This window comes from Rhinopithecus bieti, unplaced genomic scaffold (genome assembly GCF_001698545.2).
Source record: "Rhinopithecus bieti isolate Rb0 unplaced genomic scaffold, ASM169854v2 scaffold_12155, whole genome shotgun sequence".
Taxonomy (NCBI): domain Eukaryota; kingdom Metazoa; phylum Chordata; class Mammalia; order Primates; family Cercopithecidae; genus Rhinopithecus; species Rhinopithecus bieti.
In genome coordinates this window covers 3,508,270-3,529,754 of record NW_016807423.1, presented here as the reverse complement: position 1 = coordinate 3,529,754, position 21,485 = coordinate 3,508,270, and the positions used below count along the sequence as shown (strand labels likewise).

General features: G+C 54.0%; 1 protein-coding gene across 13 annotated transcripts in view; it reads left to right on the top strand.

The window, feature by feature from the left end:
- The first annotated feature begins 5,757 nt into the window (after positions 1-5,757).
- PTPRF (protein tyrosine phosphatase receptor type F) overlaps positions 5,758-21,485 on the top strand; it is a 94,734-nt gene continuing 79,006 nt past the window's right edge. For 11 of the 13 annotated variants that reach the window (XM_017881905.1, XM_017881915.1, XM_017881911.1 and 8 more), the window contains exons 1-3: positions 5,758-5,914; positions 12,969-13,048; positions 20,075-20,210. In XM_017881905.1, the coding sequence (XP_017737394.1) occupies positions 20,120-20,210 (91 nt within the window). In that variant the 5' untranslated portion in view covers positions 5,758-5,914; positions 12,969-13,048; positions 20,075-20,119. Of the gene's footprint in view, positions 5,915-12,968; positions 13,049-14,822; positions 14,967-20,074; positions 20,211-21,485 lie in introns of all 13 variants that reach the window. The other 2 variants (XM_017881903.1, XM_017881904.1) reach the window with 2 other exon arrangements.

The following is a 21,485-nucleotide window of genomic DNA, read 5'->3' as shown; positions in this document are numbered from 1 at the left end:
GCTCACTTGGAGCTGGCTTTTTGCCAGACAAATGTGATAAAAAGGCAGAGAGGCGAAGAGGCTTGGGGTATTGACAAGAGTGTTATTAAAATGTTGGACCTTGGCATCTAAGTTGGACCAGGAGAAAAGTGAAAAGGAGAGAGCTGAGGAGAGCTCTCTAGGAGAACACGAGGTCAACAGCAGAGAGATCCGATGAGACGGAGCCGTGATCGCGAGGTAGAGGGAGCAAGTGGGAGCAGGAGAGGAGCAGTTTTGGAAGAGGACAGGACCCAGCGTGGGATGCTTAGAAAGAGTGGGCTGGGCAGCCTTCAGGGGTCGGCCACTGTGACGGGAGGTCCAGGAGCTGTCTGTCTGCACTGGCACTGAAGGAACCCAGGCTGATGGCAGGAAGTAGCAAAGGCCACTGAGGAGTCCACTAAGCTGGAAACAGAGGCCCAGCCATTAGCTTTGGCAAAATGGAGGGGAAGAGTCATTATGTCAAGAGCAACATCAGGCCAGGCATGGTGGCTCACGCCTATAATCCCAGCACGTTGGGAGGTCGGGGCAGGCAGATCACTTGAGGTCAGGAGTTCGAGATCAACTCCTGGCCAACATGGTGAAACCTCGTCTCTACTAAAAAGACAAAAATTAGCTGGGCGTGGTGGCAGGCACCTGTAAGGGTGGGAGGGTGAGGAAGGAGAATCTCTTGAACCCAGGAGGCGGAGGTTGCAGTGAGCTGAGATGGCGCCACTGCACTCCAGCCTGGGCGACAGAGCAAGACTCAGTCTCAAAAAAAAAAAAAAAAAAAAAAAGAGCAACATCAGTGAAAGCTAGAAAGCAGGGTTGTGGTGGGCTGGGGAGCGAGCAGGAGATGGAGGAATAGAGGCGTCTTATAGAAATGGCTCTTGGGTTTGTGGGGAAGGAGAACAGAGAGGCACTCGAGTCTCTCCCACTCTGGAGAGGCGTGTGGGGCCAAGGGAGGGAATTTTTTTTAGGATGGGAGAGACATGCGCATGGGCAGATGGGAATATGCTGTAGTGAAGAGGGTGCAGTGGACGGGGAATAGAGAGCAAAGCCTGGAGGCGCCGGCACACCCTGAGCATAGGGGAGACACAGCGGAAGGAGGAGAGTTGTGTGGGTTTGAGGATTTGGTAGTGGGAGATGGGGGAGTCCTCCAGTGGTAGCTTCTGTTTTCTCCAGGAAACATGAGCAGAGTGTTCATTGAGAAATTAACTCCTGTATCTTTTCTCCCTGCCCATAGTGACTCAGCTGGAAGAAATGAAAGGCATTAGCCAGGGCCAGGCACTGTAGCTCATGCCTGCTGTAATCCCAGTGCTTCGGGAGGCCGAGGCTGGAGGATCTCCTGAGCCCAGGAGTTCGAGATCAGCCTGGGCAACATGATGAGATTTTGTCCCTACAAAAAAAAATTGTTTTTTTTAATTAAAAAAGCATTAATCAGGCTTTTGTGTTCTAAGTCCTGGGCCTTTTTTCTCCCACCTCATACCTGAGAAAGTAAACAGGCATTTTGTAGTTCTCGTGCCTGAGCTAAGAGGGAGAACACCACTGTGTCTTGCGGAATTGATGCTTTGGCATGGAGGAGAGGGGCAGGGGGACAGGCATTCTCTATCCCCCCCTGACCTGCCCCCACAAGAAAGTGGCTGCATGTGATTCGAAATGCCGAGGACTAAGGGCTGCAACTGTGGGGACCTGTGGGAGAGGTCCTCTTGAAAGAGCTGGGATGGAGGGAGTAGAGGGTTATCTTCCCAAGGACCAGGTCAGACAAGTAAGGCCCTGAAGATGGGCAAAAAATAGCGGAAGCCCTGTGACAGTGACCACTGATGTCTGCAACAGCAGCAGCAGCCTGCAAATTCCTTCCACCTTTCTCTGCAAGGCTGTGGAGCATGGACTGACCATCTCTGGGACTGTGCAAACCCCTGGAGTTCATGGATGATCAGAGGGAGGTGAAGGGCAGCCATGAGTGATAGGGAAATCTTGCTGATCTGGTGGGTAGAGTCTCAAGCTGAATTTAATTTGGTTTAGACCAACTAAGGGATGACTAAGAGGTATATTTACGTCATGAGTTTGCAGAGAGTGTCCAGTGGGCCCAGGACCTGGACAAAGGGTGAGCAGTGAGTGGGAGCTGACATCTGGCTCTCTCCTCACCCTGCACCCTGGGGCTGGAACACAGCAGACACACAACGACCACGTGGTGCTACTCGGCCTTCACAGATGAGCACAAGGACATCCCTCCCCCCAAGGCCCGGGAGCAGGGCAGCAGGGTAGCCCCACATGGACCCCGTGCTCACAGTTTGGCAAACTGGACAGAGCCTTGGCTCTTCTCCTTCAGCAGCTATCACGCTCTCCCAGGCCCGGCCACCTGATCTTCTCATCCATGTGGCTTCGGCACCTAGGCTCTAGTTTCATTACCTTGGGTTTGTATCTAGTTCCAGATCATGTACATGCAGAGATCTGGGCAGGCTGCTTACAGGCATTCTCTTGCCCTGCCTCAGCAAACACTTTGCCACATGTGGGTGAATGAGAGGGCAGATGCCAATGGGTTAGGATTCTGAGACCCCTGTGTCCCTGTGGGGTTTGGAGCAAGAGCCTGGTTGGTAGAACAGTGAGCACATCTGCTATTCAACCACAGGAAACCAGGGGTCCCAGCTCACCTGCCTTCCAGTACTGTGCTCAGTAGCCCTGGCAATGCGGGGCAGAGGGAACAGCACTGCCAGAGCTTCAGGACTACCAAGGCCCAGGCTAGCAGGCACACAGGCTAGCGAACACCACGAGCCCCTCTTCTAGTGCATGCCAGGGCTACAGAAGACTGGGGCTGGATGAGCGCTAAGACTTGGTCACGGAGCTGTTTCCTCACTTAGTCATTTATGTCTGATGGTTCCTTGAGCACGGATAGGAAAGTCAATCTTCATTCCTTTAACAAATATGTATCTATTGTGTGTCAGGACCCTGTGCTGGCCACTGGGATATGACAGGGGACAAGGCAGACTAATTTCTCCTGCCTGCAAGGAACCTGCTGTCCATAGATCGGGGAGACAGACACAGATGCAAACAGTGGTGACAGCCAGGATGACTTCCTGGAGGAAACAATGGTTCCAAACAGATACAGTTGGCTTTAAGGTGCCAAAACACACTAAAGGTAGAGCAAGTCTTTTTTTTTTTTTTTTTTTTTTTAGTAGGGATGGGGTTTCACCATGTTGGCCAGGCTGATCTCAAACCCCTGACCTCAGGTGATCTGCCTGCCTCAGCCCCACAAAGTGCTGGGATTATAGGGGTTAGCCACTGTGCCTGGCCAGTAGAACAAGTCTTAAGGGGCGTTATATTATAACTGCATGCAAGAGAAGTTAGGACCAGTTTGGCTTTGTGTGTGTGTGGACTGAAACCCAAAAGCCAGAAACTCTCTGCGTGTGTCCCTCGTGAAGCCATATGGTCTCTAATCTCTATTTTTCAAAATTTGCAGGACTGATGACTGATTGGACAGTGATGCAGGAGGGAAGGTCTCTGCATGTCAGTGACCAAGTGACTGAAGATGACACTGCCTGAGATGGGGAGTATTGAAGGTAAGCAGATCTGGGGTGGGCAGGACAGAGGAGGCTCTTAGTTATATGGATCTGGAGCTCACAGGAGCGGCCCAGACTGGAGATAGAGACTTAGAAGTCATCAGCATATGGTTGGTAGTGGTCAAGATGGTCCAGGGAAAAGGGGCAGAGCAAGAGAAAAGAGGAGGCCTAGGACAGAGTCCCAGAAGAGCAGAAGAGGAGGTGGTAAAGGAATCGGAGAGAGGAGCCAGTGAGGAGAGGGTGGGCCAATGAAGCCAAGGAAAAGAACTGTTTTAATAACTCAGCAATGGGCAGGCATAATTGGCTGAAAAGTATACTTTTAAAATTTGGGGGCCGACAGGGAAACTCTAAATCCTCAAAGTTCTGGAAAAAAAGGCAAAAATGCTTAAAGATGCATAAAATTTGCAATACTTCCCCTATGGTGCACCAAAATTACCAATTGTGAAAAACCACACACTGGAAATATTCATTTTTGATCCGTTTGTCATCCAAACCGAACTGTCCAGAATCACCAGAGCCAGTCCCATCCCCTCCTCACACACCAGGGGGCGCACACGCACTGTTTGTGAATTCAAGTTCAGGACAAAAACAGGCAGTGAATCAGGTGGTTACCAGAACCTGATCCCTCAGCCCAGATCCCTGAACATCACAGCAACCTTGCCCTGCACATTACCACGTGATCCCTGAATCCAGGCACCTCAACAATGTCCAAATTTTATTTCTCACCTGACTCCAAACTCAGGTGTTATACCAGAAACACCCCGCAGAAGAAACCCCACAGAGGAGAAATGTCATCTCTTCCTCTGCTCAGTTACCTGACCCAGGGCAGTGGGGTAGGTTCCCCATCCTTCATGGTGAAGCCTAGCAAGCAGTGGCAGAGAATGGGGGGAGGGCGTGGGCGGGGTGGGGGCGGGGACGGAGATAGGAAAGAGCTGCGTGCGCTGCTTCGCGACTCTCTGAGTGCTTGGCAGCCATGGATGCATGGGCGGCGGTGGGCGCCGTCTGGAGGCAGGCGGCTCTTCGGGTTGAAGCCATCAAATCCCTCTGACAGTAGGTCTTGGAATAAATCTTCAGGTAACGTTATTGGTCCTTCACCAGACAGCTTTCCTAGGTATCATCATGAGTTTCGATATGAGAAGTCAGAAACTCAATCACTGCGAGATCTAAATTTGACTTGGAGGGCATTATCGCGTCTTAATTCGAGGCCAAGTAACGTTCACAGTTGGAATGTATCAATATTGGGGTATTAGCCAGCCTCCTGTTTGGGGTTGACACTAAGGGTCAGGAGAAGTGGAGGTTGAAGCATGAGGAGTGAAGGGGCTTTGTGTGGAGGTTTTCGCAAAGCCAGTCTGCATCTTGGGTTTCCAAGATTATTATTAAAGCTGCGCGGTTGGTTTAGGGTCCTAAATGGTCTCAAGGTTGGCGTGGGGTTTCAGGTCAGTATCTGGGTTTGGGCTCCTCTTTTCTGGTGACCTCAACCAACTCTGGAATTGAGACCATCAATTCATGAGTCATTGGTGTTGGATCTGGGAATGGGAGAGCAGTACGGAGTTTTATGTAAGGCTTGGGTTCAGAAGAGAGAGAATTGCGGTCATAGCAAGTAGCTTTTGACCTTTAGGGTTCAATTACGGGAGGGGGCTTAGCATTAGCACAGGGCCATTTAAGGCCAGAGTTGTGCCAGCGTCCACTATCGAAGGTTAGGGCCAGGGTAGAAGTATAAAGAGGTTTAATTTAGAATTGTATTTGGGATCAGTACATAGGTCAGAACAAATTCCTACTGTGCTAAGTTGGGCAGATTAAGCGGCTTTGGACTCCAATATGGTTGGGCGCGCAAGAGTGTGGGATCAGTTATCAGGGTTCAGATCTGTATGGGGAACGAAATGGGGTCCTAAGAGTGGTATTAGGTTCATGCAGGATGGAGCCACCTAGAAGGGTCTGGATTTAGAGACGTTTTGGTCTGTTCCATGTTCATTATTGGGGTTCGGGATCAATATTGAGTCCCGGTCGGTTTCTACGTTGGCCGTTGAGTTGTGGCCTCTCTGGCCTCCGCGGCTCCGCGGCTTTCTACGAGCAGAGAGGCACGAGGCGGGAGCGGCGGCGGGCCGCGGGCGCGCACGGCAGGGGCAGGGGCGCGGTCGCGAGCGAGAGGGCAGCGCGCGGCTGGAGCTGGCGCGGGAGCGGCGGAGCGGTGGCGGCGGCAGAGCGGCGCTCCAGCTCCGCTCCGGCTCCGGCTCCACTCGGCGGTGGTCGGATGCAGGAGCGGAACCAGGTGGCAGCGGCGGCGGCAGACGGAGTGGGAGCAGCGGCCCCCAGCGGCTTGCGGGGGGGACACTCGCGGACCGACGGCCCCTGGATAGGCGGTGAGTGACCCCCGGGCCCCCCGCACCCCTCCGCCGCCCGTCCCTTCCCCGTTCTCCTTGCCTCCCCGCTAGTCCACCCCGGCGGAGCTGGGGGCGGTCGCCGGGGGGCGATGGCGACGCTGAGGCGGCGCCCCCCACCTGCCCGCGCCCCGCAGCTCGGCGAAGCCCCCCACGCCCCAGCCTGGCGGCTCCTCCCCTCACCGCGGCAGACGCGCCCCCAGCGCGCCGGCTAGCTCGCTCCCCGCCGCCCTCGCTGCCTCCCTCTCCTCTCCGCCGCACCTTAGCCGCAGCTCCGCCCCCCCCTTCCCCCGCCCAGCGCAAAAGTTTCCCGTTTGCGCTCTTGCTCCCCCTCATCAGTCCCCGCTCGTCCCCCCTTCTAGCGGGACGCGCTCCGGGGCGGCCCCTCAGACCCTCAGCGCCGGCTCCGGGGGCCAGGCGCCCCGACCGCCGCACAGGGCGCCCCTCCCAGCCGACGGGGGATCCGCAGCCGGCGCGCCCGGGTCTCGCTCGCGGCCCCGGCGCACGTGCGGTCCCGGGCTGCGCCGGGCGCGAGTTTGGAGGCCCCCACCCCCTTCGTTCGCGAGCACTGGGTGGGGAGGGGCCGAACGGGTTGTACCCGCCCCCAACCGGGTGCAACGCCCTGGAGGCCCTGGAGCGACCTGTCCCATGAGGACGTGGCCACTCGGACCCGCTCCGAAAGTTCACTCAGTGGCCGCCCCGCGTCCCGTCCCGTGCCGTGCCGTGCCGGCTCCCCATCGTCGTGCCCACGTCTCTGTCTCGGCTGCTTTCTGTTTTCCTTGGCGTCTTTGCCTCCCCGTGTCAGTGCCCCTGCAATCCCAGGGTCTCTCCGGCTGTCTGCATTCTTCTTCCCCAGGTCACTCTGTTCTTTCTCCCCAGGTCTCTCCGTTCTGTCTCCCTGGGTCATCTTGTTCCCTGTTCCTGAGTCTCTCTGTTCTCTCCCCTTGGGTCTCTTCTGTTTCCTCTCCCTGGGTTCTGTCTCCCTTCCTAAGTCTCTCTCTGCCTCTTGTCTCTCACCCATCTCTTGGTGTCTCTGCACCCTCTGTGCTAGGCGTCCCCCCATTTCCCTGGAATGCTGCCCCTCTGGTTCTTCCACCCCGGAGGGGGAGGGGCTAGACTTTCTCCTCATTTCAAACCCCCCTGTCCCCCAGTGCAGGGCCCCTGAGTTGGAGCAGGTTGGGGGTGGGGAGCGCTACCTGCCTGAGCTGTGAAATGGGAGAGGGAGGCTGCCCCAGCCTGCGGGTTGTCTGGATCTCCCTGAGGGGCCACAGAGCAGGGCCGGGAGGCTGGATTAGGATGAGGAAGGCTCCACTTCTGAAGGAACAAGGGCAGGGATCCAGAACGACCTGGTGCCAGATCTGGCCTGAGAACCAGCACTGGGGTGAGAGGCGTAGAAAAGGATGTGGGGTGGTGGTTCCAGGCGGGTGCTCATGGGGAGAGATCTGCTGAGAAGGGAAGATCTGATGGGGGATCCTTTGGGAGGCTTCGGGGATCTGAGGGATCCAGAAGAGAGTTCTGACAGGCTATCTAAGGAAATTTCTGTGCTTAGCGCCTTATTAACTCTTGCTTCAGGGAGCATGAAAATCCCTGTTTTTTACTGATTATATGAATGAGCCTAGGGCTTCAAGAAGAAGCAGGTGTAACTCCCCAAGTACAACCCCCTACATTCTCAGCCCCAGGCACAGGCCACTCTCTCTCATACCCTCTTGCCTTCATTTCCACACTCAGCTCACCCCCCTCCACCCCCCCACACACTCCTTGTTCAGCTGCTTTCTTGACCCCACTCACAAACCTGGACCCACATGCCAGCCAGGTCTCAAGCAATCTGTGCCTGCACACTCGCAGCACACCTGTGCACATGCACAGTCATCCTTGTGCATTTTTGTATATGCACTTTCTTGCACATTTTACTTGCTCTGTCTCCCTCATCATTTGAAGTGTCTGTATAGTGTTTTGTTTTGTTTTTTTAGTTTCTTTTTCCAACTGCTCTTCCTTTTCCCTCTTTCAACAAGAAAATTGTTTTAGCATAATTCCTTCCTTCCTCCGTTTCTTCCTTCCTCTTGCAACTACTGATACCTCCTCTTTATCCAGCTTTGTGTGCCCTGTGCAGGTTGGCTTGGTGTACAGGGCTGCCAAGAGAGGAGGGGGTGGTTGGGTGCTGGTGAAGAAATTTGATGGGGCAGAGTTATAGACTGCAGCAGACGTAAACTAGCAACACATCTTTTGTAGGTAATCGTATTGATATGCAGCAAAATACCAGCCCTGGCAGTTTGGGCACAGTCCACCCTTTTTTCCATCAGCCCGAACTATGGGAGTCTAGCTTTAAGGGTCCTCACTGGGGGCGGGGAGGAGGGGACCCAGACCTCCTGCAATAGAGGTTGTGATACATACCACGGCTCCTCCACTTTCCAGCTTCAGGCCTCAAAGAGGCCCCTTTCTCCCTGAGTCTCAGTTTCACTCCCTGTAAAATGGGGCAGCTAATCCAACCCGGACTTGGTCCCAAGGCTGTTGTAAGAATCCAAGGGAACTGTGTGGCAGTGCATCATCAGCAGTGGCAGTCACTTCCCATGTGACTGACACTGCTGTGTGCTTGGTCCAAGCTTGCAGCCAGGGCCCTGCCTTTGAGAAGCTCGTGGTCCCTGTGGGAGCAGGTTGCACCATGAGAATGCAAAAGCAATTCAGTTACCTGTTATTAATTGCTGACTATGTGCCAGACCCCGGGGTAGGCACTTTTAGCCCCGGCTGCCTTGCTTCCTTTGGGAGTAACAGCTATGTAGAAGAGGCGGCCCACGCCTAAGGTTCAGGCATCTGCTCAACTAAAGCAGCTGCAGTTCTGAGTTGAGTTAGAACATTGGAAGAGTTCATCAAGAGACAGGGGAGAGTTCAGAGGTCAGGGTGAGATGAGTCCCAGAGGAGACCAAGAAGGAGTGATCTGAACTGGGTTTGAAGGGATGAATAGGAGTTTGAAGAAGAGAGAAAGGACTTGAGGCAGATAAAAAATAGTATGAATAAAGACTGGGAGGTGTTGTCACTTGTGAAGTATTCAGAGATGTGGCAGATCACAGAGGGCATTGAATGCCCTGTTAAGTACCTGTCATTTTACTCTGAGAACCCAGAGAGAAAACACCAAGCTTAAAGCTTGGATAGGGAGGGTGGAGTGTGCGGTGGTCAGGTTTATGTTTCCAGAAAATGCTCTGTGGCTATGGGAAAAGGATGGAGACAGGGTGCCCAGTGGGGCAAGAGGTGTAGGTAAGTAAGGTAAGAGAAGATGCTGGCTTTGATAGGTGGTAGCATGGAGCCATCTTGAAGGCACACTTGTCAGGACAGAGTGATTATTGCATGTGGGAGTGAAGGAGAGGAAGAGGAAGGAGTCCAGGTTCCTGGGAGTGGTAGAGCGGGCCTTCACTGAAGGCCCTGAAGCTTCACTGAGTTAGGGACTTGGTGAGGAGGGGCAGAGAATAAGCTCTTAGTTGGACATGTGGCCCTTGAGGTATTTAGGGCAGTTGAGGCTCAGTGCGGGAGGCGCATCAAGGAGGGGCTTTGGTGTGAGGGTATGGGAGAGAAATGTGTCCCGGACAAAGAGAAGCAAGAGCTTGTGAGAGCGTGGAGCTGTGCCTATCAGAGAAAGTAACCTCCGACAGTGGGGAAGAGCTCGAGTTTTATACTGCTAGGGTTGGACTCTGTTTACTAGCAGCGTGACTTTAAGCAGGTGGCTTAACCTCTCTGAATCCATTTTCTCATTTGTCAAATGATTATAATAAAAACCCATGCCTTATAAGGGTTATTATGAGGATTAAAGATGTATGTATGAAGTGTGCATAGCACAGGGCTTGGCATCTAGTGAGTACTGTTGTCTGTGTTTGCAGTTACTGTAATCATCCTCAACAGGGGTGGTGTAAACGCACTCTCCCATCAGGGGTCACATGAGGTTGCCTTTAATAAGAAGATAGACTGCTAAGGTTAGGATACCTGTCTGTCTAAGGTTGCTGCAATTCTGGGCTGAGATTAGCAGGTCGAGGTCCTCAACAAAGGGGGTGCCCAGCCCCCATTGTTATTGATGGGATTGTGAATGTTGCTCAGGTGTTTGACCTTCAGGTGGTGGGCTTGAGAAGACTAGAGGTGAGGCCTGCAGAAGAGACTCCAGGTTTAGGGTAGGTGGAAGGGAATTTTGAGAAGGGGCAGCCTTGGGGTACTGAGTTCTCCATTTCCTTCCACCCTCCCTGGGCCCTGGGCTTCTACTGAGGCTCTTTTCACCAGCATCTGCCTCTGTGGTCCAGATGCACCACGTCTCTGTGGGACCATGACTTCTAGGTCCGAGAACTCCGGTTTTAGCTCCTTAGCAGTATTTTAGCTGCTGTTTCTGGGGACTGTTCCCGGTGCAGCCACAGGGGCATTCTGGGGGTTGCTCCAGAGGGCAGCTGTGCCTGTATTCCCCTAGGTATCTACTTGCTGCTGACCCACTGCCGGGCCAGGTTTCAGGCCTGGCAGATGATGGGGAACCCTGCTGGGGCCAGACCTGGGTTAACCCCAAGGGCTTGCTTTCTTGATATTGGACATGACTATGGACTTCACCCCTTCTGAGGCCTTTCTGGGTGCAAAGCAGTGTGATTTCTTTTTTTTTTTTTTTTTTTTTTTGAAACAGAATCTCACTCTGTTGCCCAGGCTGGAGTATAGTGGTACAGTCATGGCTCACTGCAGCCTCCACCTCCTGGACTCAAGCAATCCTCCTACCTTAGCCTCCTGAGTATCTGGGACTACAAGTGTAGTCCCACCTGGCTAATTTTTGTATTTTTTGTGGAGACGGGGTTTTGCCATGTTGTCCAGGCTGCTCTTGAACTCCTGGCTCAAGTGATCCACCTGCCTTGGCCTCCCAAAGTGCTGGGATTACAGCGGTTAGCCACTGTGACTGGCCAGCAGTGTGGTTTCTAACTTGGGTCCTGAACCATTCAGGACCTTTCTGAGTAGCTTTCTAGTCAACTTTCCAGGTGTCAGTGCCAGCTCTGTTCTAGGGGTGTATCTGGTTGTCCTGATTGTTCTGGGCTCTGTCCCAATGTGAGTGTAGAGTAGTTCTGGGAGTTGCAGTTGGTGAATCTGAGTCTTTATTTGGTTGCCTGATAGGTTGTTTTGAGACCAGTTTGATCCCAGACTGATGTGGTTCAAAATTACTGTCTGGCTTTTCTAGGATCCTGCCCTCATGCTGTTCTGTGTGCCTCTGGGTCTTTGCAAATGTTTAGTCTTCTAAAACGGTCCCTGGCCGCTTTGGGTACACTCCTCTTTCCAGGTGTGGCTTCTGCTCCATGTAGGGCCTATCTCAGATTCCAAGCACGAGACCCTGCTGTGGCCCTGGGTGTGGCAGCAGTGCCTGGCCAGCTTGGGGGAGGCCTTTCCCATTACCCAGTTCCCTGCCTTGGACTCTGCCCCTCTGCCCAGGGTCTCTGCACAATGGCGTAGCCAAAAACCTCACTTGAATACTGTGAGGCCCTGCGGGCATCTCTAGACAAATGGGCCTTTAAGTTTGGGGCCTGGAAGCTGGTTTGTCTGGCCAGACCCGCCGGGCAGCCTATATGCTGGGAGCAGCAGCTGCTGGAAACGAGAAACTCGACTTGGGGAGCTGGGAGGGAAGCATGCAGAGAGGGCTGCGGGTTCTGGTGCACGTAGGTGGGGCAGTGGAGGCTGGGTCGGTGAGCTGGCGAGGGCCGTCTTGGGTCAGTTGGGATGGCCTTCAGTCGATGAGAGCACCCCCATATTGGCAGAGGTGGTTAGTGCAACTTGAGGGTAATTTCTAGGTGCAGAGGTGTGTCCTTGATTTCACGACGAGGGTCAGTCTTGGGCCAGTGAGGACATTCCCATGCACCACCCTCTCACTGTGGTTTCTTTGTATCCGTTATAGGAGGAGCCAAGGTGGCAGAGTGGAGTGGGGCGAGGATCACTGTGCATGTGAGGGCATGAGGTGAGAAGCCTGCTACAAGGTGCAGCTTGCATCGAGTAGGCCAAACAGCTGAGCTTCTGTGAGGTGGTGTGGATGTGTCTGACCCCCACCCCCACTCAGGATGGCACCCACGCTGGTGGGGGCTCAATAATGGCTCTAGAAGGAAGGGGCTGGGCTCTGTCGCTGCATGTGTGCCAGCGGAGGAGGCATCCAGGGGCACACCTTCATTTTAAAAATTATAGAGAAGCAGAAAGTCAAAAATAAATATTGCTTCTGAAGCTTCTTTGAAGACTGGCATGTATGTTGGAGTGTGTTCTTCCAGGCTGGACTGTTTTCTTTGAACTCATCCATGCGTTCATCCACTCATTCAGTGTATGTTGACCGAGCACCTACTACGTGCCGGCTGTCAGCCCGGCGCTGGGAATATGGAGATGAGCTGGGCAGCCACAGTCCATGTTCCTATCAAGCTTATGATAGTGACTCAATCATTGTAAAAATATGTAGAGTCATGTTTGTGGTCACAGCTCCAAGCCAAGGTCCAGGCAGGTAGTCTGGGACATCGTGGAAGGCTTCCCTGAGAAAGTGCCACTGGATCTGAGATCCGAGGGTAAATTGGCAAGAGGAGCACAGGTAGCCTGTGCCAGGCAGTGGCATTCAGCACCGGCAAGGTTGGGAGACAGGAAGAAATTTGGCACATTTGAGGATCAGAAGAGGAAGTCCCCATTCTGGCAGGAGGAGAGCATGGGCAGGTAGGGCTGCAGAGGTGGCCGACTTTGCTTGGCTCTGGGGTCATGCTGAGGAGCTGGGCCACAGAGTCTATTGCTGAGGTCAGGGACTTGGTCTGTGTGGCTCACAACTATATGGCTAGTGCCTGGAAGGAGGTCTAGCACATAGTAGGTGCTCAGGGAGTATCAAAATGGATGAACGAGGGAGTGAAGGGAAAAGATGGGCATTTTTACCAGATGGGGATGGTTCTACATGAACATTTCCATAACCTGCTTTTTTTTTCTGCATAAACAGCAAATTTTTAATGTCTTTCTGTGTCAATACATATGCTGCTGTGATGAAATTCTTGATGTTTTTTCATATGCTTTCCTTTCTGTCCAGAAAGGAGCGGAGGCCCTGGTGCCCTGCCCTTGGTGCTGAGTATCCAGCAAGAGTGACTGGGGTGAAGAAGCAAAGACCTGGTGAGTGTGCCCCAAGAAGTGGCCAGGAGCAGGAGTGCATAGGGGTCCTGTGAGCCAGGCTGAGCAGCTTAGACTTTGGTGCAGGGTCAGTGGAACTATATAGGGGGTGTCAGCAGGGGGCATGACATGATCCAGTGAGTGCTGGTGAGAGATGTGGAGGCATGGACCAGGGAGGCAGTGACAGAAGTGGAGAGAAGGGATGTGAGTGCTATTTAGGAAGGTGGAGTAGACAGGACATGGTGAAGGATTGAATGCGGAGCATGAGGGAGGGGAGATGTCACGGATGGTGCCTGAGTTTCTGGCTGGAGTGGATGATAGAGGTGGATGGGGAATGACATACAGCTCGTCAGCTACTGTAGGTGTGAAATAGGCTTCTGGTGATGTCCTGGGACTTAGACCAGGATCTATCTTCTGCTTCTCCATTCACCACGTTTCTGTAGAAAAGACTGTTACCATCGACTGTAGGTTGTGGTAGAGAGAATATGGTGCCTGCAGGATCTGGGCATGTCCTCTGCATCTTTGAGGTCCCCTTGTCCTCCTCTCTTTTTCTTTTTTTTTTTTTTTTTTTTTTTTTTTTTTTTTTTTTTTTTTGAGACGGAGTCTCGCTCTGTCCCCGGGCTGGAGTGCAGTGGCTGGATCTCAGCTCACTGCAAGCTCCGCCTCCCGGGTTTACGCCATTCTCCTGCCTCAGCCTCCCGAGTAGCTGGGACTACAGGCGCCCGCCACCACTCCCGGCTAGTTTTTTGTATTTTTTAGTAGAGACGGGGTTTCACTGTGTTAGCCAGGATGGTCTCGATCTCCAGACCTCGTGATCCACCCGTCTCGGCCTCCCAAAGTGCTGGGATTACAGGCTTGAGCCACCGCGCCCGGCCCCTCCTCTCTGTTAGAAGCACAGAATGGGTGGGCTGGAGTTGTAGGGAATGAAGTTGGCGAGTTGGTTTAGAGTCAGCATCATGGGCCTTGGATGTCAGGCTAAAGACGTTATTTAGACTTTTTCCTGAGGGCAATACAGCAGCATTGAAGGTTCTTAAGCAGAGAAGCAATATCCATGCATTCATCTGTCCATTGCCCATCCGTTGATTCATTCATGGAACACTGTCTGAGTGCCTGCTCTGGAATAAAGTGGCAAACAAAAGTGCAGATTTGCATTTTTATGTGCTGAAAGGTGGCATTGGTCTGTGTGCAGGCCAGGTTGGAGGGGAGTGATTGAAGGCAGGAAGCCCACCGAAGAGGCAGGAAGTGATGAGGTCTTACTAACACAGTGGTAGTGAGGATGAAGGCAGGGCAGATTCAAACTTATTGATGGGTTAGATGTGTGGGATGAGGACAAGGGAGCAGTTAAGGAGGGTTTGTGGGCTTGGTGACTGAGCAGATAGTGGAGCTGTCCCCAAGACTGCACACCCTGGAGGAGGAGTGGGATTGGGGCAGATGAGTTCTGGTTGGGCCATCCTGAGCCAAGAACTCGGTGGGTCTGTTCATTCTCGGTAAGCTCCTTGAAGGCAGAGCCTCTGACTGTCTTGTTCATTACCCTGCCCACTGAACATCTGGATGGGTGGCTGAACTAACAAGGCTGTGGAAGAGATGGGTCTGGCCAGGGTGGGGGAAGGAAATGTGTGTGTCTTGGGTGTCTGCTGGAGTTCAGGCCCTATGCTTGGTGAGACGGGCACTGGGGTTATGTAGAGGGTGCAAGAGGGACTATGTCACAGGCTGGAAAGGTCAGATGGGGAGGGTGGGTATAGGGACATCATGTGTCTCTTCGCCTCTCCATCCTCAGATGATGGTCTGACCTACCTTGAAGTTCAGTCTTGCCAGAAGAGGTACCTGAAGGTGGAGCCCTCTGTCCTCTGGGGAGGCCACTAGCTGATGTCTGATGGGGTGAAGATGGGGTGTGCTATAGTTCCTGACTTCTGGAAGCTGGGTAGGGCTGATACGGGGGTACAGGGGAAGGTACTCTGAGGTCCCAAGGCCAGGAGCCGGCTAGTACAGGAATTAAGCCAGGTTGGAGCTGCCTTGGGTACAAGGCCCAGGGTGCCCAGGGGATTGGGTTCTGGGGCAGGGGCCAGGTCAGGCTCTAGACTCAATTGGCAAAGGATCTTGTTGTCTGTGTTGGGGTTTCTCAGCCTCAGCACTGTTGATATTTTGGATCAGATAACCCCTTATTGTGGGGGTGGGGCTTGTTATTATAGGGTGTCTAGCAGCATCCCTGATTTCTTCCCACCAGATGCCAGTAGCGTCTCCCCGCTTTCCCCAGTCTCGACAATCAAAAATGTCTCCAGTCGTTGTGTAATGTCCCATGGGGGCAAAATTATCCTAAATTGAGAACCTCTGGTCTACAGCCTCTTGCTGCTTTCACTATACTGTACAAAGCTGGAAAACTGGGGCGGGTCAGTGGGGAAGATGGACAGTGATGGGCCACTTGAGCAGAGTTCTGAGGGGTGAGGAGTGCTGGGGCAGGAGAAGGTCATTTTTTTCCAGTAGACAGAACAGCAAGTACAGAGGCTTGGAGGCAGCAAAGTTGGGGAACAGTAATCCAAGAGGGACCCCAGCCCCAGAGGAAGGGGCCTGGAGGCTTAGGGATTACAGCTGCAGGAAGATACCTCTCCTGGTCCCCTTTGGTCGCTTGCCCCCAGAGCTAGTCTCCTGCTGACCCTTTGCCACCTCCGAGTCTGTGACACTCCTCCTAATCCCCCCCTCCACTCCTCAGTGAGATGGAGAAACTAAGAGCTGCAACAGGGTGGGACTCAGTCCAGCTGGTGGGAGCCCCAATACCAGCTGTGGGAGGGAGGGCTGTTCCTGGCTCTGCTCACAGATTTCAGCCAACTGGCTGGAGGAGGGAAGGCGGCCTCGCCCTCTTCCCCACAGGCCCCTCCTTCCCTAGGTCAGGGGTCCTGGCTGAGACTGTGATTTATTCCTGTCATAATCCAGTGGTTGCTTTGGTGAGAGTTGGAAACATGTTGGTTTCCCCTTCCCAAGTCTAACAAGGCCTGTTTCCGCCTCCGCGGCCGCTGCTGCAGTGCCACGCGGTGAACTGCCCAGAACATGACAAAAGGGCTCGGTTAGCTGCCCGCTGGTTAGAAGATGAACAGCTCAGAGCTCGCCCTGCCGACAGGCGCTTTCCTTCCCGTTGCCCAAGTGCTGGCTTTTCCTCTTGGCCGTCTGCTCTGTGGGGCCCTGGATACCCCTCCTGCTCATGTCCATTTCTGGGCCCCAGGGTCCTGGCCTGGGGAGGTAAGGTTGGGGAGGCTGCAGAAACAGGTGGTATCTGGAGACTAATTAATATTTGTGAATAATAATGCTTGTCCAAGGAAACAAATCAATCTGTGATTGCATATTTGTGACGACTGAGGAACGATCCCAGCTGTTCTTCAGCCAGGGAACCCCCCATCATTGGTGTCACATGGTCCCTTGGGCCCCCACAGAGGCTGGCCGGGTGCTTAGGGTGGGCTGCATGGAGGTGGCATGGCTTCTGTGTTTTGTAACATGAACCTTCTGTGACGTTCATATGCGAACGCTGTGGCTTGCTCTAGTGCCTGCTTCTTCCTTTTCCCTCAAAGCAGTGATTCCCAGGCTCTTTGGTTTCACGAACCAATACAATTTCCAAAAGTACTCGAGCCAGACATGGGGTTGGCAATTTTTTATTTTGCCAAGTAAAGGCATTATAAAAAAACAACTGTTATCTGCTATCCCCATCATTTCATACAGGAAAGAACATTTTAACACCAAGGATAAAATTTGAGAATAAAGGACAGTTCTTCCCAAGAAAGGGCAGTTGGCAGCTTTACACTGACGTAGCAAAGAAAAAGGATATATTAAAACCATTCTGAATGTGGAAAAATTGTGTCCAATTATATTCTATAATATCATACCGTATGTAATTGTGTTCCTGCCCAAGTATGTCAGCTTGGCAGAACGGATGGTCCACAGTGCAATTCAGAGACGAGCTTGAGTGCCCAAGTGCCCCGGCCTTGTTTTTATCTCGGTTGTTGAAAGCCCAGGCTCACCCAGCCATGCTGGTGAAGTGGGTGCTCTGCTGTGAAGCCCGTTGCATGGATTCACAAGGTGCTCAGCCTTGCAACCGCATTCAGGCTAGCAGCAGCCCTGCCCCCGTTCCTCTCCCACCTTCTCCCCGCAGGTGACCCTGGGACTCTGGGGGCTGGTGTAGGGCCAAGGTCTAGACTTTAGGCCAGGCCTGGGGATCCAGGGCTGCTCTGCTCTGATGAGGGAGGCCCTGGAGCTGGGAGTGGCCTGAACCGCCTGACACCAGGGCAGGCTCTGTGCCCGGAGTCTGGGGCGGGAGGCAGTTTGCTCTCACCAGGAGCTGGTGAGGGAGAGGCCCTGGCTCGTACAGCTGTGTGGTTGCCAGAGTAGTTGCCTGAGAATGTGTTTGTGTGTGTCCCTTGTGTTTCCCCATCTCCCTGGGCATCTGTGTCCTTGTGTCCATCATGGACCACTGGAAGAAGCTCTCTCTTCTACTTTCTGGATTTGAACCAAGTGTCCTGAGCACCCCAACCCAGAGACACGGGGTTCCTGGAGGCCCCAGGTTGGGGGTAGGGTTACCTGAGGCCCAAGTTCTCTTAACACCCATGGCCAGACTCTCATCCAAGCTGGTACCACATGGGTGTCTATTCTGGGAGTTTACCCCCACGATGGCTCTCCTGGGAGCTCTGCCCCCACCGTGATGTCTGTAACAGCACGTTACATCTCTGTGATGATGTATGGGGAGTTGCACCCCTGTAATGTCCTTATCAGGCAGCTGCACTGTACCCTCTGGGTCCACCCACGTGATATCTAGACCACATGGTTACACCTCCATAATGTCTGCACCTGGGAGTTACACTGCTATGATTACCGCACCAAGGCGGCTACAGGGGATTAAGCCTCTGCTCATTGTACTGGGGAACTGTATCCTGTGATGACTATACTGTGCATTTTATTTTCAGAGCAGGGAGATATGCTCGTGCTGGGGGACTATGTCCCTATGAAGCCTGCCTGGCAGGGGTTAGTTACATGCTTGGAATGCTTGTTCCTGGGAGTAAACATCTGTGACTATTATAGTGTTATACCCGTGATGCCGGTACAAGGCCGCTGTACCCTGTCCTTTGTTGCAACACAACTATTGAGTTATAAACTCCTGTATCTCAATCAGGGGCTCCAGGATGGTCCATCAGAGGCCCATACCCCCATGATGACCTGGCCTGGCATAGGATACCAGATGTGTCCACAGGCCCAGGGAGGAAGAGCCACTCATAGTCCACCACCTGATGGCCGCTGGGAAGGTGCTCCATTGTTGGCTGCATGTGGCACCATAGCGCAAGCTCAGGCAGGGCCTTAGTGATGTGTGACCCCCATCCCAGCGTGGCCTTGCAGGCGTCATTGTGGTCTCAGCCGCCTGAGCTCTGGGATCATGGAGCAGATCCCCCCCCAGCTTGGTGTAAATGGACACCCATCATGCCCCTTCAGTGTTCTTACTTTGTTGTTCAGCTCCTGTCTCAGATTTTTGGTGAGATCCTGGGACAGGGGACAACTCCCACCCGTTTTCCTTTGTGTTTGGCCCCATTCCACTTTGCAGCCCCACCTGCTTTGTCCAACACCCTTGCTCAACTGCTGCTCCCTGACCTCATGACCTTTGATTATCTCAGTTGAGACAAGGGTTCAAATTTCAGAAAGGACCGGAGCACCTTTGAGCCCTGCCCCTTCCTGTTCACCTGCCTGTCACCTTGAAAATTCTTTTACCATTGTGGGTCAGCGGGGACCTGGGTCTGATCAAAACTCCCTGACCGAAGTCCATGGGTATCACTGCGGGGCCCCAAGGCGTGTCCTCCGTCATGCACTCTGCTCTGTTGTGTCTTCACAGCATTCATGAGGGATTGACCACGTCTCATCCGTCTGCCCAGAGCATGGTGTGATCAGAGCTTGTGGGCACTTCCACACATCCCCTGGTGCCCCCCGTGAGGGGTATGGGAGAGAGACCCTGGGGAGCTCACCAGTGGGGCCAGGGAGCGATAGCAGCGTATCTCCCATGTACAGTGCGGCCACACTAGAGGCTTCACCCAGGTGTGCCTGGGGGCACTCCAGGCCAGGAGGCTTGGGAGTAAAGGCCTAGAGGCATTCAGCCAGTCCCAGAGGCTACTCAGTCTTTTTGTGCATAGCTTCCTGTCTCAAACATCGGCCCCTGAGGCTCACACCCCATCCTCCCTACACTTGTTCGGCTCTGGGCTTCTGGGGCAAGGGCAGAAGAGATGTGGGGTTTGAATTCTAGGGTCTAGCACCCCCATTCCTGGCCACTAAGGCCTCCCTGTGGTTTCTCTGTGAAGTGGGAAGGTACCATGGGAATTGGATAGGACGAAGGTGGCCAGGCAGGGCAGCAGCAGCTTGTCAAGAGCACGTCCTGGCGAGCACTGATGGCTTGTGGCTTTGGCTGGAAGCCTCTGATACCTGGAGCTCATCTGCTAACAAGCCTGTGTTCTGGGGCCTGTGCTCAGCGTGCTTGTGGAGTCTGGCCTCCCACCTTCTCCCTCCCTGCTGGGGAGAGGAGGGGCAACAGAATTATCCCAGGGAGACTCCAGACTCAGTCTGCTTAGCCCTTCACTGCTCCTTGTCTCTGTCTTGTCTCTCTGTCTTCTGTCCCACCTAAGCGTCTCTCTAACCCTGTTTCTCTGTCCTCTTATGGGGGTGAGTTAGAAGCTCAAGGTCTGGAATGGAACAAACTGTACATTCTCTGATGTCACCCACTCCCTGTACCCCCTACTCAGGTTTAGAGAATGGCCTGAAGGCCTCCTGCACTCTTTCTCCCTCCACTGTGACTATTGGGCTGTCCTTATGGGTGCTGGGGAACCAGTGAGGAACTTGGGTGGTCACTGGGGTCAGAGGTCTAGGTGGTCATTGCACAGCCCAAGTGGCGGGGGGGTCTGTTGAACTAGGCTCTGGATGGTCAGTCGGTCAGTGGGGGTCAGGAAGCGGCAGGGGTGGCCATTAGGGATACCAGTAAATACCAGCTAACTAGCTCTGCCCTTCTCTCCATTACAGGTTGATTGTCCTGGGCTGTGGCTGGCTGTGGAGCTAGAGCCCTGGATGGCCCCCGAGCCAGCCCCAGGGAGGACGATGGTGCCCCTTGTGCCTGCACTGGTGATGCTTGGTTTGGTGGCAGGCGCCCATGGTGACAGTAAGTCTGAACCCTCAAGGTGCAGATCTCCCAGGTTGAAAGGTGGCATCCTTCCCAGCAGAACTCTGGGATGGGGACAGACCAGCTACTAGGAGAGACAGGATGGCCAGAAACTCTTTAGACCTTCTGTCCTAGAGAGCCCCCACTGCTTGGAGAGCCTCTTTCTAAGGAATGTCTGGGTACTTAGGAGCATCTTTAGGCACCAGAGTGGGGCAGTCGAATCGTGACCCTGTCTTACGGGGCTAGGGTGAGACCTGTCCTGGATTCATGTGGTCACTGTGTGGTGTGCCCGTGCGTGTGCTGTGTCCACTGTTGCAGATCTGTGCTGAAGGCACAGTGTGAGCTACAGCCAGGGGTCGGCATGGGAATCGGGGGGTGGCACGCGGGGCATGTGTATGGATGCTTGCCCAGGATGCCGGGTGTGTCTATAGGCCCAAGGAGGGTCAAAAGCAGGAGCCACCCATAGCTCTTCCCCTACACTGGACCCTCAGGATCCAAATATGCAGATCTGAGCCCCTCCTTCTCCTTTCATGGGGACCTTCTAGGCAAAGGAGCATCCCCCCCACCCCAGCTCCTCAGCCCTGGAAATGGGGGAAGGATTGTGTTTGGCCGGCAGGAAGCTGAGCAACGCCCCTCTGTGTGTGTTTGTGTTAGAAGGGGGTGGAATTGTCCCCATCCAGATCCAACTCCGAACTTTGGTCCCTTTCCTGCTGCCCTTCCCCCTGCCTGGCACTATGAGACTGGCCGCAGCCCGCCCCGTCACCATGGTTACCACTGCTTGGTTACTGGTGGGAGGCGGGGCACAGGGCAGATTTAGCCAATCTGCAAGCTGAGGGGGAGGGGCGAGGTCAGAGCCAAGGTCCCTGGGGGAAGGGGCCGTTCCCAGCCTGTCCAGAGCCCAGGGGTGATCCAGGGCCAACCCTGGGGTCAGCCCACACGTCACCAGGCCATAGGGCTCCTCCACCCGCCTCTGCCTCCATATCTCTGGGCACAGATCTCTCCCCTTGCCCCACCAGGGCTCTTTCTTCTAATGGCTCATTAATTATTCAGAAACTGATTCTGGAGTGGGGTGGGACTGGCATGGTCCCGCCCTTTGTCCTTAGGTGCTGGGTCCTGGGTGGAGCTAGAAGGGAAAGGAGAAGGGGCAGGCATTCCCAAGGGGCTCTGGACAGGCTGGGCAAAGGGTCATGGGAGCACCAGGTACCAAAGAGAGGGCTGGGGAGGTGAGAGCAAGGAACAAGACAGGTGGGGAATCACATGGGGAAGTGGGGCAGG